The following is a 14,707-nucleotide window of genomic DNA, read 5'->3' as shown; positions in this document are numbered from 1 at the left end:
TCTGTAAAACACCAGGCTTCTCCATCGTTCAGCTTGCCTCTCGCTCTCTCGCTCTTTCTCTCTCTCTCTCTCTCTCGCTCTCACTCTGTTGACCGTGTTCCTCATAGATTAGGAGTTTTATGCCTTTCAATTACGATGGATTTCGACGGACCAAGGGGTGACGACTCGTGAGCAACATTTGAAATGGGCTGAAGAAGCTGGTTGGATGTTCTAAACGCAATTTAAAACGCTTCAACGATAAATTTCAACCGACGAAAGTGAGTTAGGTGAGCTTGAGGGGGGGGGGGGGAGAAAGGCGCAACGCAGGACAGCACAACCGTCTAGCCATCGTTGCATAATAATATCACCATCGGCAAATCGGTCCCGACCGACATTATCAGTCTCGGTCCGATCCCACTCCGGCACGTGTCAGCGTTTGCTATCCGGCGGAGGGAAGCGTGCCCTACTGCCGATGTGTTGCTTTTCAAACTGTCCAAAATACCGCTCGAGTTGAGTTGGGTTTTAGTTGAAAAATAGTTGCACCTTAAACGATGGAGCTAAAGTCTGAAGCTCGGTCGACAGCTCCGGCCAACTCGATGCCACGCTCGAACTATCTTAATTGAATAATTTAAATTATGAGTCGTTCGAAGCCACGAAACCATGCGATTGGCACAGTCATTCACCTTCGCTCTACGGCACCATTCTTCTACGCCACCCAAGAGACCTTTCTAGACAGATAGGAAGGTGCGTTACAGTTTTCGGTGACGGACGAAAGAGTTTAATTAAACAATTTATGTTAATTGAAGGAAAACCGCGCCTGATTCGATTCCCTGCATCTAATCGATGGCACGTCCGGGACGGCACGAAGGCACGGGAAGGAAGCGGGCCTGAAGGCGGTTCAAAAATTCCGCAACTTTCGATACTGAGTTGAAAACTCTTAAAACTCGAAGTGGGTGACGAAGAGGATGCGATGGAAGCGGTTTGATGAGTTTCGGAAAATCATGCCAGCGTAAGCGATATGCCGCCGAGTTTACAGCGGTACCCTTTTCGGGGGTTAGTTTACGGTCGGCTGAAGATTGAAGAAATTAGCCGTTCTGGGAAGTTGTGGGCTTTTATTGATCGTTTCCCGATCGCAAGAAGGAGATGTGCCTGCTTGCTTGCTTGCTGGTGATGATTAGATTGAAGGATGATTGATGGTAATTGATGGTATTTTTGAGACCGTGATTTGCTGAAATAGCGCCCCAGGAAATGTACGGCAAATGGGTAGTAAAACTGTGCTGTTGAGTTGCGATGGGACTTAGGGCGCTTGTTAGCATGTGTTTGTGTTGTGTTATAAATATTTATATGCAAGCATATGTTTTCAGATGGATTTTCCTTATTATTTTGCCGATGCTTGTTGGATGATCGATATTGTGAAGTTCATACAAAACACAGATGTTTGCTTCGGAGTAATCTCATAAATGTTGCCAGGATGAATTTTCCCATAAATGCCTTATTGCATTTTCAAGATAGATCAACAATTTTAGATTGCATGTGTTTTGCATAATTATCTAGAAGGTTGATTATTGAGACTTCAACTAAAACACTACAGGAAAATTACTTTAATTGCTTTTAAAGTTGTCCTAATCCAATCAAATCAGAGGATCAAATGGTTTCAGTTCGCCTCCTCTGTTTATGTGGATAGCCTAAAAAGACTGTAAAGATCAGGGTCGTCCGGAGTCATTCTCATGACATGATCAGGTCAACGCACCCTAATGAGTTTAATATGCCAACATAACAAAGAGGTAATCGTACATAAATTTAGCGGTTTCTTCGTTATCCCATCAACATTTCTACTGAGAATCTCCTAGCTGATCTCGGCTACTGAGAATTTCGTTAGTTTTGAATAAACCCCATGTCTCAGAAACAAATACTAGAGTTGTAAAGTCTCTGCACAACCCTATTTGATAGATATTTCAAGAGGAGATATTTCCTCAGGTAGCCATATGACCTGTTGACTGTACCAGTATCGATCATTTTGGTGTTATGCATATCAGTTCTTCATCTCGAGGTCTCACGCAGATTGTTCTATCATTTTTGCAATGGTATATTAAATCATTCAGAGGCTCTTCACGAATAAGATTAAGCATGAAGACTCTTGAATAGCTTGAGACCGCACGATGACACGTACTTTAAATGCCTTCTCCTTTAACCCCTGCCCTTGGTTGTATTCTGCTAGATTATTACCTAACTTCAAATTGATGGTGTCTATTTCGTCAGCATATGTCAGGATCCTAGGATCCTTCCGAAGTTTCCATCAAAGTCAAAGTTTGCATCTTCATGTCTCGGATAGCTTTTTAGCAAGAATTCCTGGCGCAGACAACTGTGATATCAGTTATGATCTTATCAAGTCTGATGTGTTTTTATAGGACATTACAAGAGCTTTTTCGTTCGACCTTTTAAACAGTATAGTAACGAGCTTAACACAGTCAAAATAAATATGCCTTTTGTCTCCTATCGTCAAACCAAAAACTATCCAATAATTCTTTAAGAAATCAAATGTTTCGATCGTTAAATTCCAACCAGACTTTTGTTGCTGTTGCTCATACCTCTGCAAATCAAAATTCCTTCTCTAACGTAATGCTAATATGACAGCGTTTCCGAAGCTCCACCCTCGTCCACCTTCTTCTACCCTTAGCCCATATTCTGGATAAGCTGTCCAAAACCACCCTCGCAACCCGCCCCTCCCCCCCCCCCCCCATTACCGATGGTTGTGTAATTGCGTTTTGTTTCATTGCGTTTACTGTCCAGCAGCTGTCACATTGAAGCTGCACCACCATCATGATGGCTCGAGCTGCCCCAAGCAACCGTCCCATTCTAGCTCGTCTGCACGCGAATGGATGGATTGGATGCGCTGCGTTGCTTCCCGCGCCGTGTGTCTCTCTACCATTATTCTCTTCACTGTGCTCACTCGCCCGGCCCGTCCGAGCAAATGCGCTGTCATGTTATCAAACGAATCAGCCCCATAAATGCGATCCTCACCGCGGCTTTATCCGCGCCTCCGTCCGTGCCATTTTGTGTTGCGATTTGCGTGAGCCGCTCAGCTTTGTCCGAGATGCGTCGATGCTGTGGCGATCAGTAGCGGATTGGAAGTGTTCGCGATCGTGTGCGCGCGTCGGTACGTACAACGCACAACGGGTCAGATAGCTAGCGTCTCGTGCGACAAGCCGACGACCTAATTCAATCGTACGTACGGAAGTTACGTTGAGGTGAAAGGTGAAGACCTCCGTACATCTTATCGAACAAAAGAAAGCAAAACGATTCGGCAGATTCGAGTTGAAATAATCCGTATCGGTAAGAAAATGTTTGGATACTAACATTTAGTGCGTGACTCTGGAGTGTGTGTGACAGTGTGTGGTACATTTACATCACCAAGTACGAGCGGTATTAGCATAATCTTCAATAAACGGATCTCCGTGAGCGGAAGGAGCAACACTTACATAAGGTTGTTGTGTTGTGTTGATAAACCGTTCGCACACACGCTCAAACGAAGTTCACCAGTGATGTTGAAGTAACAGAATCAAAATAATTCGACCTGGTGCACAACCAGCCCGCCGACCCGTTTAGACGTGATGCTGAGTTCTGAGCGTACAGTTTAGAGTGGTTTACCTAGGCAAGTGGTCAAGTGGCTGCTGGTTTGATCGACAGGTAGTAGCGATCGGTCCTGAGGCGCTTGAGCCGGAGTGCCAAAACAAAGCTCGTTAGTGTTTGCAATCTTTTAAGCTAGTACGCGTGAGGTGTAAAGTGTCCATCAGGTCCCGGAGGTAGCTGCAAGAGAAGACTGGAGCTGGTTCGCCGTGTCCAGCAGTGTTTGTGTTGTTGTGTTTGGCACTGCGCTTCTGGCCGTCTAGCCAGCGTGATAACCATCAATTAGGGCTAATGCAAATTACACGAGCAGCGGGACGAGACCAGAACAATGATTAATATGCAGCAATTACTGATGACCGCGGTTCGCTGCAGCCGGTGGCCAGTGGGCGGTGGCGCACTCGTACGGCGTCGTCCGTCCGGCCGTGTCGCCCACGTGTCGCTGCTGCTAGCGCTGCTGACGGTGCTCGGTACGGTGAAGCACTGCGACGGCTATCTGGACGACCGGCAGCCGGTGTATCTGGAGGCGAAGATCGGTTCGTACGTGATACTGGACTGTCCGGTCGATTTTCCCCAGGACGAACCCATACCGTACGTGCTGCACTGGAACAAGGACGTAAGTATTGGCTGTTCCGGGTTTTCTACATCCATGGTACGATAAAAAATTCAATTACGTCAGCTCATGTTTGTGAAGTCGGGAATAAAAACCTTAAAGTCCCTTGCTGCCAGAATTATGTTGTGGCGGTCCGGCTTCATACTCCGGGACGCATTCATCGACCTGCTGACGATGGTCCAACAACGGATCGTACGAACCATAAATGATGTTGTGGTGTAAATCGCAGTAAACATTACACCATCTCGATTTTTTTCTCTATTTTGTACAAGTTGTACTTCCGAAGAAAATGACCACATCCCCAAGACGTACAATGTAATCCACTGTCAGCTGTCTCGGGGAAGCATCTCCATTCCGGTGCTGACCTTCGCTGAACCTCCCACCACGAGCTAAACGCGATCATGCCTTCAAAGCGAGCATCGCGATGCATCACCACGGTCTCCACCCGGGACTGGTATCATTTCATTGACCGTAAAGTTTAAGGTCAAATTTATTATTATTTGTTTTACGCAACAGTGTGGTCTATGACGCTGCTGCATCTATGAGCTCGCCGTCCATCTCGCTCTGCCTCTTTTTCTAGCCTCTTTGCCTCTGCTTTTCCCCCCTTTACCGGTTTGGAACGGGGAGGATTTTCATTCATTAGGTGCATCGGAGAACATGCAACAGGAAAAAGGGCCCGGTTGCTTACAATCGACCGAGGTTGCCACCGTGGACGTGGCTTCTGGCCGGTTGACAGGCTGAAAACGTGACGTGCACGCGAACGGCTCGCATGCAACGCATTGCAATCGGTGCGGCTGAAGGTTTTCGCCTGTAGCCTGGCCTGGTAAAAAGATACACAAACAAACGTTCCCTTTCCCCAAAAAACCCCACCCCCCTCTCGCCCTCTCGCTTTGTTGTCCTAAGCCAACCTCCACCCCGGGACCCGGCTCAATCATTTGCGATCCCGGCTGATGGTTTTATGGGCACGCTGCATTTTAGTGCACACTTTCGCCACGGAATATTCGCGCGATGAGATAAAATTTTATGACGTTTTCATTTATCACCCCTCATGGCGTGTGCGTCTGCTTTCCTTCCCACTCCGGAGCAGGATAATAACGGGCGCGTCCGTTTAAAACCCTTGCATGACACACCAAATCGGCTACGTGCGAGCTTTTATGGTGAAAAGATGAATTGTTTTATCGCAGATTATGTGCGGGTGCGTTGAATTAAATGCAAACAGCCGTTGGTGATGGGCCGAGGTTTTTAAGGCAGTATCGGTTAACATTCGATATCGATCGAATGCTTTTTTGCTTTGGGGGGAGATAATCGCTAATCGTTACTGTTGAGAGAGAGGAGTGTTAAAATGATTTTACGATGGAGCTTATTGTAAGGGTGCAAGAGCTTGATTGGTTCTCAGAAATGTGTCCCGTATGCTTCCACCGAATAGCTGGAAGATGGACTCAATCCGTTACTGTGAAAAGCACGATTTATGCAACATTGTCGAACACTTTGCCGATTAATTAAATACCACTTAGTGCATTAAATGGACAATCCGAACGGATTGGTTCCTTCGGGTCATTGCTACTATGTGACCAATTCTAAAAAGAAGGAATGAGCAAATATTAAACATCGATGGTACTTAATGCAATATTTATTTTAAACCACTCATATTGATTTCGGCGGAGCAATTGAGCAAATCCGACGAGACGCAGGACGTGAATTATTTTAAAAATATACGCCGTATTGTTTCAATGGTCATTTAACATGAATAAACGATTCGACACGAATATGTTCATGGATCAATCCGAAAGAGGCTTGTACAGCTCGAATTAAATGGCATAAAGGTAAATGTCAGTGAGCACTGCCTATACATCGACGGGATATCATTAAGTCCAGTAAGCCAGTAATGGTAGGCAAGCTATAAGAGGCCAAGCCGGAAAGCCAAACGAAGCCAAGTTAAGTAAAAAAAAAACAAAGGAAGAATCATAAAAATGAACATTGATAAATCTAGTTTAGTTAAGTTTTTGTAACATCTTTTTCTTCTCCCTTAGCACTACAACCCCTAGAGGCTTCGGCATGCCATTTCAGGCTTTCTGTGACTTGATTTTACCCGTAGTAAAGTGTCCCCTATGTACGGGGCAGGACTGGGGTTCAAATCTCATCGTAGGTAGGTAGAGGCAGTAGCTCAGCCATCTCCCAGTAGTAAGGAAATCCGTCAATGTAGTGAAGGATCAATATCTTTGAAGGCAATATTGGGCGGAAATTGAGGCCTTTTATACGATGGATGTGAGGCTCCATATAGTCCAACCACCGGAAGGATTCGCCTCTGCGATTATGTGGTATCAATACAAGAAAGCAGGAAGAAGGAGGAGTCCTACAGGACATGGCACGAAAACTGTTAGCCAATTTTAATAAGACGTGTCAAAAGTCCTACAGGTTAATGGTTCCTATGGAAAAAATCGTATCAGATCAGATCAGATATTTGATCTCAACAAGCATAAAGATTTGAAATTAGTTATTCAATTAAATTTCTATAACCGGAAGGCCCCATTATGTAGAACTTCAGTTTTCATCATAAAACCTGCTGTTATTTACATCGTTTCATTGCTCATGATTTTTAGCCCTAATTATTTACTTACTTTTAAAAATCTAATATTTCAATAAACACTGTCATGGAGTTGGGGCGGTCCGATGGCCGAGGCGATAACGACGTCGGTCTTTACGGGACAGAACCAGGGTTCAAATCCCATCCAGACCGCCTCCCCATACGTAGGGCTGACCACTTCACTACGGGTAAAATCAAGACACAGAAAGCCAGAAATGGCAGACCCGAGATTTCTCGAGGTTGTAAAAAAAGTTTTGAAAGGAGGAAAAAGAAGTTTTGAAAGTGTTGATCTGTATGTTGGCGTCCCTCTGTCCGTTTTTCTAGCGAGAATTTCTGTCTAACTTGGTACAAATACTTTATCGTTCTTTCTCATCCAACCAGTGCAAAGACGGGATATTATATTCTTCTTCTACAATCTCGACAGGTCTCAGTGAGGCATTTGGGACTTGATTTGTCCTTTAGCTGGAAAATCAGTCCTGCTGATTTAGCTGGAAAATGATCTGCACGGGATTCAATGATTGACTCCGCCGTGTATAGATCAGCGTCGCTACAGCTTCGACCATCAGACCTACCATCAGGACGTTTTGCAACGGTGGTAGCGATGATTGCAGTGCTTATCTTCACATAGTAGTCCAAGATTCAAATCCTATCCGGATCGTATCATGTAGTGAGGGCAGTCAGTCAATCTAGGTATTATCAATATGTCTGGTAATCTTTGATATGGCTGGTGTAGACTAGTGGATTGTTGAGCCAGGAAGACGACGAAGTTCGTGGACAGAATCTTTAAACTGATAAAAAAAAAATTGCTGTGCTGGAAATCTTATTTCTTCTTTTTCCTTGGCACTACAATGTCGAGAGGTTTCGGCCTGCCATTTCTGTCTTTCTGTGACTTAATTTTACTCGTAGTAAAGTGGTCAGTCAGCCCTACGTACGGGGAGGCGGTCTGGATGGGATTATTTATGTTCTTTAATTATTTTTTGAGTGACAATTCTTGTGTTTTTGTGCTTGCAGTAAGCAAACCTGAAATATAAACTGTAGTATATACAGATAAAAAAACTAATCTAGCTATTGAAATCAAATGCTGCCCTCAACTCTCTCCTCACATTACTCTATCGACACCTACCATAGATCACTAGACGTCACGCTTGCAGAACCACTGCTCCCGTTAATCGCTTTTCAACGAACCAGCTGAACAAGCAAGCGAATGTTTATTTTCACTTGAAATCAAAGTGCTGCCAGTGTTCCAGCTTACGGACAGCACACCAACACACACACGCACACCCCATTTGAGGCTAGGATCCTAGCCGCGTTCTTGCCGGACCGCGCCACAAAACTTTGTCAATTTCCTTCACTGTTTTCTTGCATTTAATGCCAAACAAACAGAGGGAAGGAAATAAACAATCACTCCCGGTGCGCACCAGCAAATCAGCTTCATTCTGCCACGGTTCGAGCCTGGCGCAGAAACACGACCGGCCGTAGGCAGTGGGATCGTAATTAGCAAAAGCGCACGCGAGTCGCATTAATTTGCGCTCAAAACACTGGAAGCAAAAATCAATTCGCGCGCCAGTTGGCAACCATTCGCAGTGGACAGATTCGCTGGTTTGGACGCTCGTCACACTTCCGGCGTGCCGGATTCGTGTGGCTGCACGCGAACACAAAGAAGTGGTGTGATGGGGTTGAAAGGGGGGTGTGGGAGAAGGGGGGGGGGAGGGTGTTGGTTTTATGCAAATGCAAATGAGAAATCTTGTGCAGTGGCGCGGGTTTTGTCCGGCCGGTGGATGCATCCGTGCGGACGGTAGGGCCGTGACGCACAGGGCGAATGGATAATAATGGAAGAAACATATATTTGGGCAGGCGTTTGTATTGTTCGTGTGTGTTTGCGCGTGACACTAATTGAAACTGTCACCGAATGTGGGTACACTGTGTGGCTTTTTTGGGGCTTTTTCTTGCATAATGGAGGTTGGTTGTGTGTTACAATGTTTCCGAGGTTTTTATTCCGCACCATTGAGGTTGCTTTTCGTAACAAGTTTTACGTTATGTCAGTTACTGTTTGGCCATTTTTGGAGCTTTAGTATGCAAACCATCATTTAAAAAAGCAATAAATTATTCAAATCACCAAAGCTGGTACTTCGTTATGTCAAGCTAAAAATGAATCACTTTGTTATCCATTACCTTAAAACCAACTTGCTACTGATATAATCAGATATAATGGTTTTGTAAGCTCTCAAACATTCCCTCAAACATTTGTGTTAAACGATTTTAAAGTAATGCAACTCGACCGCCGCCGCATGATCATCCCGAAAATTAGCAGCAATAACCTTGAGCTCCACTTTTAGCCGATCCGTTGACAGGACCGGCCTATTGCCATCGGTCCGTCCGGGAGCACCCCAGTTCCGCATCGAACCGAGGTGCATACGTTCCCATACCCGACAGACAACACTTGGCCGGGAGTACTGCCAGCTTATGGTTGGCTTAAATGATATTGTCAATAAATTCATTACCATTTCTAAGACAGCATGACCTTAATTCGATAATGAATGGGATGCTGCGGTCAGGTCGCCATTTTCGTACCAGCCTTTGGCGGTGAGTCGCGGGTGCCGAACAGCCAACTCGCACATCGGTCCGCCTGGTTGCCAATTTAACGGGATGAACCATCGTTTAACAAGAACCCCGGTACTGCTGGGTGCGTTTGTGGACTGGCCGGAACCGTTCCATTCGTTCTGTGGCACTGGCAATTATCATTTCATTTCGGGGCCCAGCAAAAACGGGGCAGAGGGGATGACGAGGCGAACGTGAAGAAAGGATAAGAACAGATGACTATCTTGACACCCAAGTCGGTTTGCTAACGGTCGGGCCGGTTGATGTGCCCTACCGACTGCTACCGAGGATAGGGAGCATTATTGCGTGTTTCGGCTCGAAACATTCGGTTTGCTTTAGAATGCGGTTTGCTAACATTTTCTCATGCCATTCGCTGTCGAGAGTTCAATTCAGCATTAATCATAACGAATGGTTGGATCAACCGTTTGGCGCTGTAACGTTTTGTGCCGCCTCCGCTATCTTATCCGTTAAGATCGGTGATGTTTAATGCTGGGCGAATTTAGACGTAGTTTCCTAAGCCCTGGAAATCTACAAAATATTGACCATTTACTCTCCTCCAACAGAACAAACCCGTTTTCACGCTGTACGACGGTGTACTGAACGCTTACGAAACCTTCATTGGACGTGTGACGCTGCTCAACAACGACATTCTGTACGGCAAAGCATCGCTCAACCTAACCTCAATACGTGAAAGCGACAACGGCTGGTACGAGTGCAAAGTGATCTTCCCGAACCGTGTCCCAAACAAGCGCAACAATGGTACCTGGTTTCACATATCCGTGCTCGGTAAGCGACGAAATCCATCTAAGGTCACACAAAACAGTTATATGAGCAACTGCTCTTTACTCACCAAAAAAAAACAGGTGGCACATTGCTTCGTATTCCACCCGTCAACCAAACCGTGCTGGAAGGCGATCCGGCCTTTTTCCACTGTGTCGTACAGAACCCGGAAACGATGTTCGTCGAATGGTACAAGGATAATGTGTCCCTGCTCGAGTACTACGACCTATCACACCGTTCGATGATGGGTCCGGATGGCAGTTTGACGATCAACCCAACGCAGATGAGCGATCTCGGATTCTTCACGTGCGAAGTGCGCAACACTGCCAACGATACGCAATCGGCTAGTGCGTACCTGAATGTGCAGTGTAAGTAGTGTTTATCGGACAGAATATGTTGAAGAGGCTCACCGATGATCAATTGTTATCATACAGATAAGGCAAAGGTGGTCTATGCACCGAAGGAGGTATACATACCGTTTGGTGAGTCGGCCGTGTTGGACTGTCACTTCCGATCGAATCCACCGTTGAAGAATCTCCGATGGGAGAAGGATGGGTTCCTGTTTGATCCCTATAATGTACAGGTAAGTGAGATTTTGAGTTTCAGGTCATTGGGTAAAAAGACGACTCGATTAACAACTGCATTTAATTTCTGTTGGAATTGAAATAGTCTCCTTTAATGGAATAGTGATCAAACCTTAATCTCTTGACACCACTAGGTATAATAGGTAAAAGTGTTCCAACTTCTTATGGACCTTTTCTACTAATTCAAGGATTAAAATCTTTTTCACTGGTCCTCATCCACCGTGATCAAGGTGAAACTTCATGCTAAAAGCTTTACGAGTTTCTGATGGTATAGCCTCATTTCGGGCATCAATCTGGCGTTTTTTTAGATTTAATCTTCTAATTTTTGTACGAGGACAGACAGTCAGTACATCTTCAACCCAACAGCACAACTAACTCATATTGCTCATATACTACATCATCGCCATTGAACGGTATTCACACGGGTGAACCGAGGATCTAATCTCATTCTATCCATCTACCGACGAAATAAAGTCAAAGAATGCCAGAATTGGCAGGTCGAGATCTGAATCAAAGAAGAAAGGGACAACAGTCTTTTAAAAAATAAGAAGAGCAGTGCCTTCGAAAAGAACTACTGAATATAATACGCAGAGTAGGTCAAGCTGCAGTCCACGATAATTTCCCATACAGTGCTATTTCAGAAGTCCATTTTGAATGAATATGTAAAGCTAACCCTTAGATTCACTTAAGTTTTATTTTTTTGTAAACAACACTGTTTACCTCAGGGCTCTGGATTTCCTCAGGAATACATACTACTAAAGCTTCCATAATTCTTCTATCTACTCTATGTATTTGTAGGGATTCGGTCTCCATAGTTTAAAAGTAAATTGATTTTTTAATCATCATTGTAGGGTGTATTTTACAACCGGAACGGTAGCCTTCAGTTCGACAAGGTGGACGACTCACACGCTGGCCGATACTCTTGCACACCCTACAACGACCTCGGCACCGACGGACCCTCGCCGATCATAAACGTGATCGTACAGCGACCACCCTTTTTCACCATCAAACCGAAGCTCGTGTACGTCACCAAGATGGGTGGAACGGTCGAGATGCACTGTGACGCCCGTGATCGGGACGGTTATCACATACCACAGATAACCTGGATAAAGGTAAGAACTAACCATGGAAACATATACCTTTAAGCTTCATAATGTCCCTTTCGCCGTCGTATAGAAAGATGGAAGTCTGCTTCCCTACGGTCGGTTCTCTGTCAACGGAGGTAACCTAACGATCGAGGACATTGTCGAGTCAGATCGAGGCATTTACGGCTGTCAGGCGACAAACGAAGCCGCCACCGTAACGGCCGATGCTGAGATAATGATAGAAAATGTGTCACCCCGGGCACCGTACAATCTGACCGGCAACAGTACCGACACGTCCATCACGATTCGATGGGCTCCGGGATACATTCGGCAGTATCTGGAGTACATCATCTGGTACCGGTTAGCGGACGCTCCGGAATGGCGAACGTTGAAGGTGAACAACAAACACATCCTGGAGGCAACGATCACGAACTTGCAGCCGGCGCGGGAGTACGAGTTCATGGTACTGTGCCAGGACAACTATGGCGATGGGATGTTCAGTAAAGCGTTCCGCTACTTCACCAAACGTAAGTGTTTGAAATGTTGTTTGAGCAGCTCTCTATTAATTTCCGAATAATGCTTTCATGAAGCGACTGAGTTTGAGCAACCGGAAAATGGTCTGCAAGATGCGCTGCTGCAGTTTAGCCAGATTGGATCGCCGCGAAACTTCAGCGTGCGCAAGGAGCAGGACAACTTCGTTGCACACTGGGAACCACCGGAGCTGGGGCTGGATCAACTTCGTTTCTACATTCTGCGTTGGTGGATCGAACCACAGCACAAACTGTACGGAAGTGCAGAAACATCCGAGACTCGTTACATTCGTAAGTAACCGCTTTACTTCCATCGATACGTAATGCTCACCAGGTCATTGCTTTATACCTTCCACAGTCGACAACCTGGACGAAGACTTTCTGTACACGTTCCAGGTGTTTGCGTTATCGACGACCAACTACACGAGTGGCAGCAACGAGTACGAAGTTTACGTTTACCCTTACCGGCGCGTTAAGGTGATGACGGTCAGCGGTGTTCTTATACTGCTGTTCTGTCTCGCGGTCATCAGCACGCTGCTCTACATGAAGCGGAATCGGATTCGAATGCTGCGTGAAGCGGAAAATGTGAAAATATGAGCGCCATTAGGTGAAGTTCAACTAGCCCATAAACGCATAGTGGAATTAAAAAACGAACACTTATACACACACACAGTCAGATACACATCATACACTCGTCCGAAGTCATAAAAGAAACGTGCCGTTCTAACAAATTGTCTGCATCGTCATTTCTGGGATGTAACCGACCCGACTGGTTGTGCTACACGAAATGTCCCACTTTCGATACTGACCTGCCGTAAACCAGCTGCCCTCATCCGGAAAGTAGATGTAGTGCTAGTAGTGCTAGCGTTCTCGTTGCTCGTAGACATACGTTTAGGAAGCGAAGGAAGCATGAACTGTTAAGCGCGGGCTATTAAAGTTAAAAACTATTAATCGAAAAACGTATACAAGCTTATGACGTTGCCGCTGCGTGCTAAAATAGAGGAAAGAGAAACAAATAGTAACGTGTATCGTGGAATAGAAGTACGTTTTGTTTGTTTTTAGTGCGAATCAAAGAGATCTTGTCATTACTAATAATAAACGAATTAACGGTAAGAATTGATGTGTATTAATGTGTATTCATTCTGATGGGTTTACGAAGTGTTTGTGGTAAACAAAGAAAATTAAAAAATCAATCGATCTTTAGTATTTGAAGCCGGTGGCGGATCAACCTAGGAGCGGAAGGAGCGACCACTCGGAGTCTGGACGGTTAGGGGGATTTTGTCGGCGAGGGAAATCTTATTGTTTCCTTCTTATATCACAATAAGAGGGGCCTCAACTGCCATTCCACTAGATGCCTCCAAATATCTTGACCCACCACTGTTCGTAGCCAACATTCTACCGACGACACTAATAATATCATATCAACTGTTTTAACGACTGATTAGTTGATCCTTCGCCTTGGATGCCGAATGGTTAGAAAAGACCTTCCCTTACAGATTTACCCAAAACATCAAATTGGTCACTAATAAGTTCGTTAGCTAATTTCTTTAATCGACAACGCAATCAGCGCCAGGAAGATTTTTTTAAGAGCGTCATCATCGGCCGTCTCTGAGTGATTTTCACATGGATGGCCTTATGTTAAACATGAAATGTGAATTTTGTACAACGCGATCACCACTAGCAGGAAATTTTTCACCGTATAAAACGAATACTCTAACAATTTAATTTTTACTCCACGAAAAGTTGTACAGACACATTTTCTACAGGAACTAACCCATGTAACAAAGCTATACAGTCTGGCCATTCCCCTGTAACATATTGTCTACGATAAAACTATATTTGCTAGAAGAGTTATTGAGTTGTATGTTAGGTCACCTCAGTATTTAGTAAGCCGGTCTTACCGGTGGAAGATCCACTACGACCCGAATACTGTCCGACAGATCCTGCAGAATTGCTGTCAGTCCTGCAGAACTATGGCACACCTTCCGACAGTAGAGTTTCCTCGAAGCAGTGGTCTTTATGTTTTGAGTGAGTATCTGGAACAAATTATCTCATTCGTTTAGATCGAGCTCTAAATTCAGGCAGGACGACGGCCTGTCCTATATCCTGTCTAACATTGCGCACAAAGGTGTACTCCAAGACACGATCATCAACAGACTATGCACAGTATTCTAAGGTCCTTTGTTTTACTGAGTACATGGACATCTCCAGGGATTTGTTCTCATTGGGCAGCAGTGTTACGATCGAGGGAGTCATGTTTGGGGTGGTTTAGGAATACATCTACGAAGGCTCACTCAATACAGCCGTCTATGATATGTCTTGGAAAGTTC

General features: G+C 45.1%; 1 protein-coding gene across 1 annotated transcript; it reads left to right on the top strand.

Moving 5' to 3' along the window:
- The first annotated feature begins 3,095 nt into the window (after nt 1–3,095).
- LOC118509281 (protein borderless) lies at nt 3,096–13,493 on the top strand. Its single transcript, XM_036049658.1, has 8 exons — nt 3,096–4,219; nt 9,962–10,184; nt 10,262–10,546; nt 10,613–10,761; nt 11,614–11,874; nt 11,939–12,374; nt 12,438–12,668; nt 12,736–13,493. Exons 1-8 carry the CDS (start codon nt 3,935–3,937, stop codon nt 12,972–12,974), a joined length of 2,109 nt encoding a protein of 702 aa, XP_035905551.1. The 5' UTR covers nt 3,096–3,934; the 3' UTR covers nt 12,975–13,493.
- Nucleotides 13,494–14,707: the final 1,214 nt, after the last annotated feature.

The sequence above is a fragment of the Anopheles stephensi genome, chromosome 3, assembly GCF_013141755.1.
Source record: "Anopheles stephensi strain Indian chromosome 3, UCI_ANSTEP_V1.0, whole genome shotgun sequence".
Lineage (NCBI taxonomy): Eukaryota > Metazoa > Arthropoda > Insecta > Diptera > Culicidae > Anopheles > Anopheles stephensi.
This window is presented reverse-complemented; position numbering and strand designations above follow the sequence as displayed.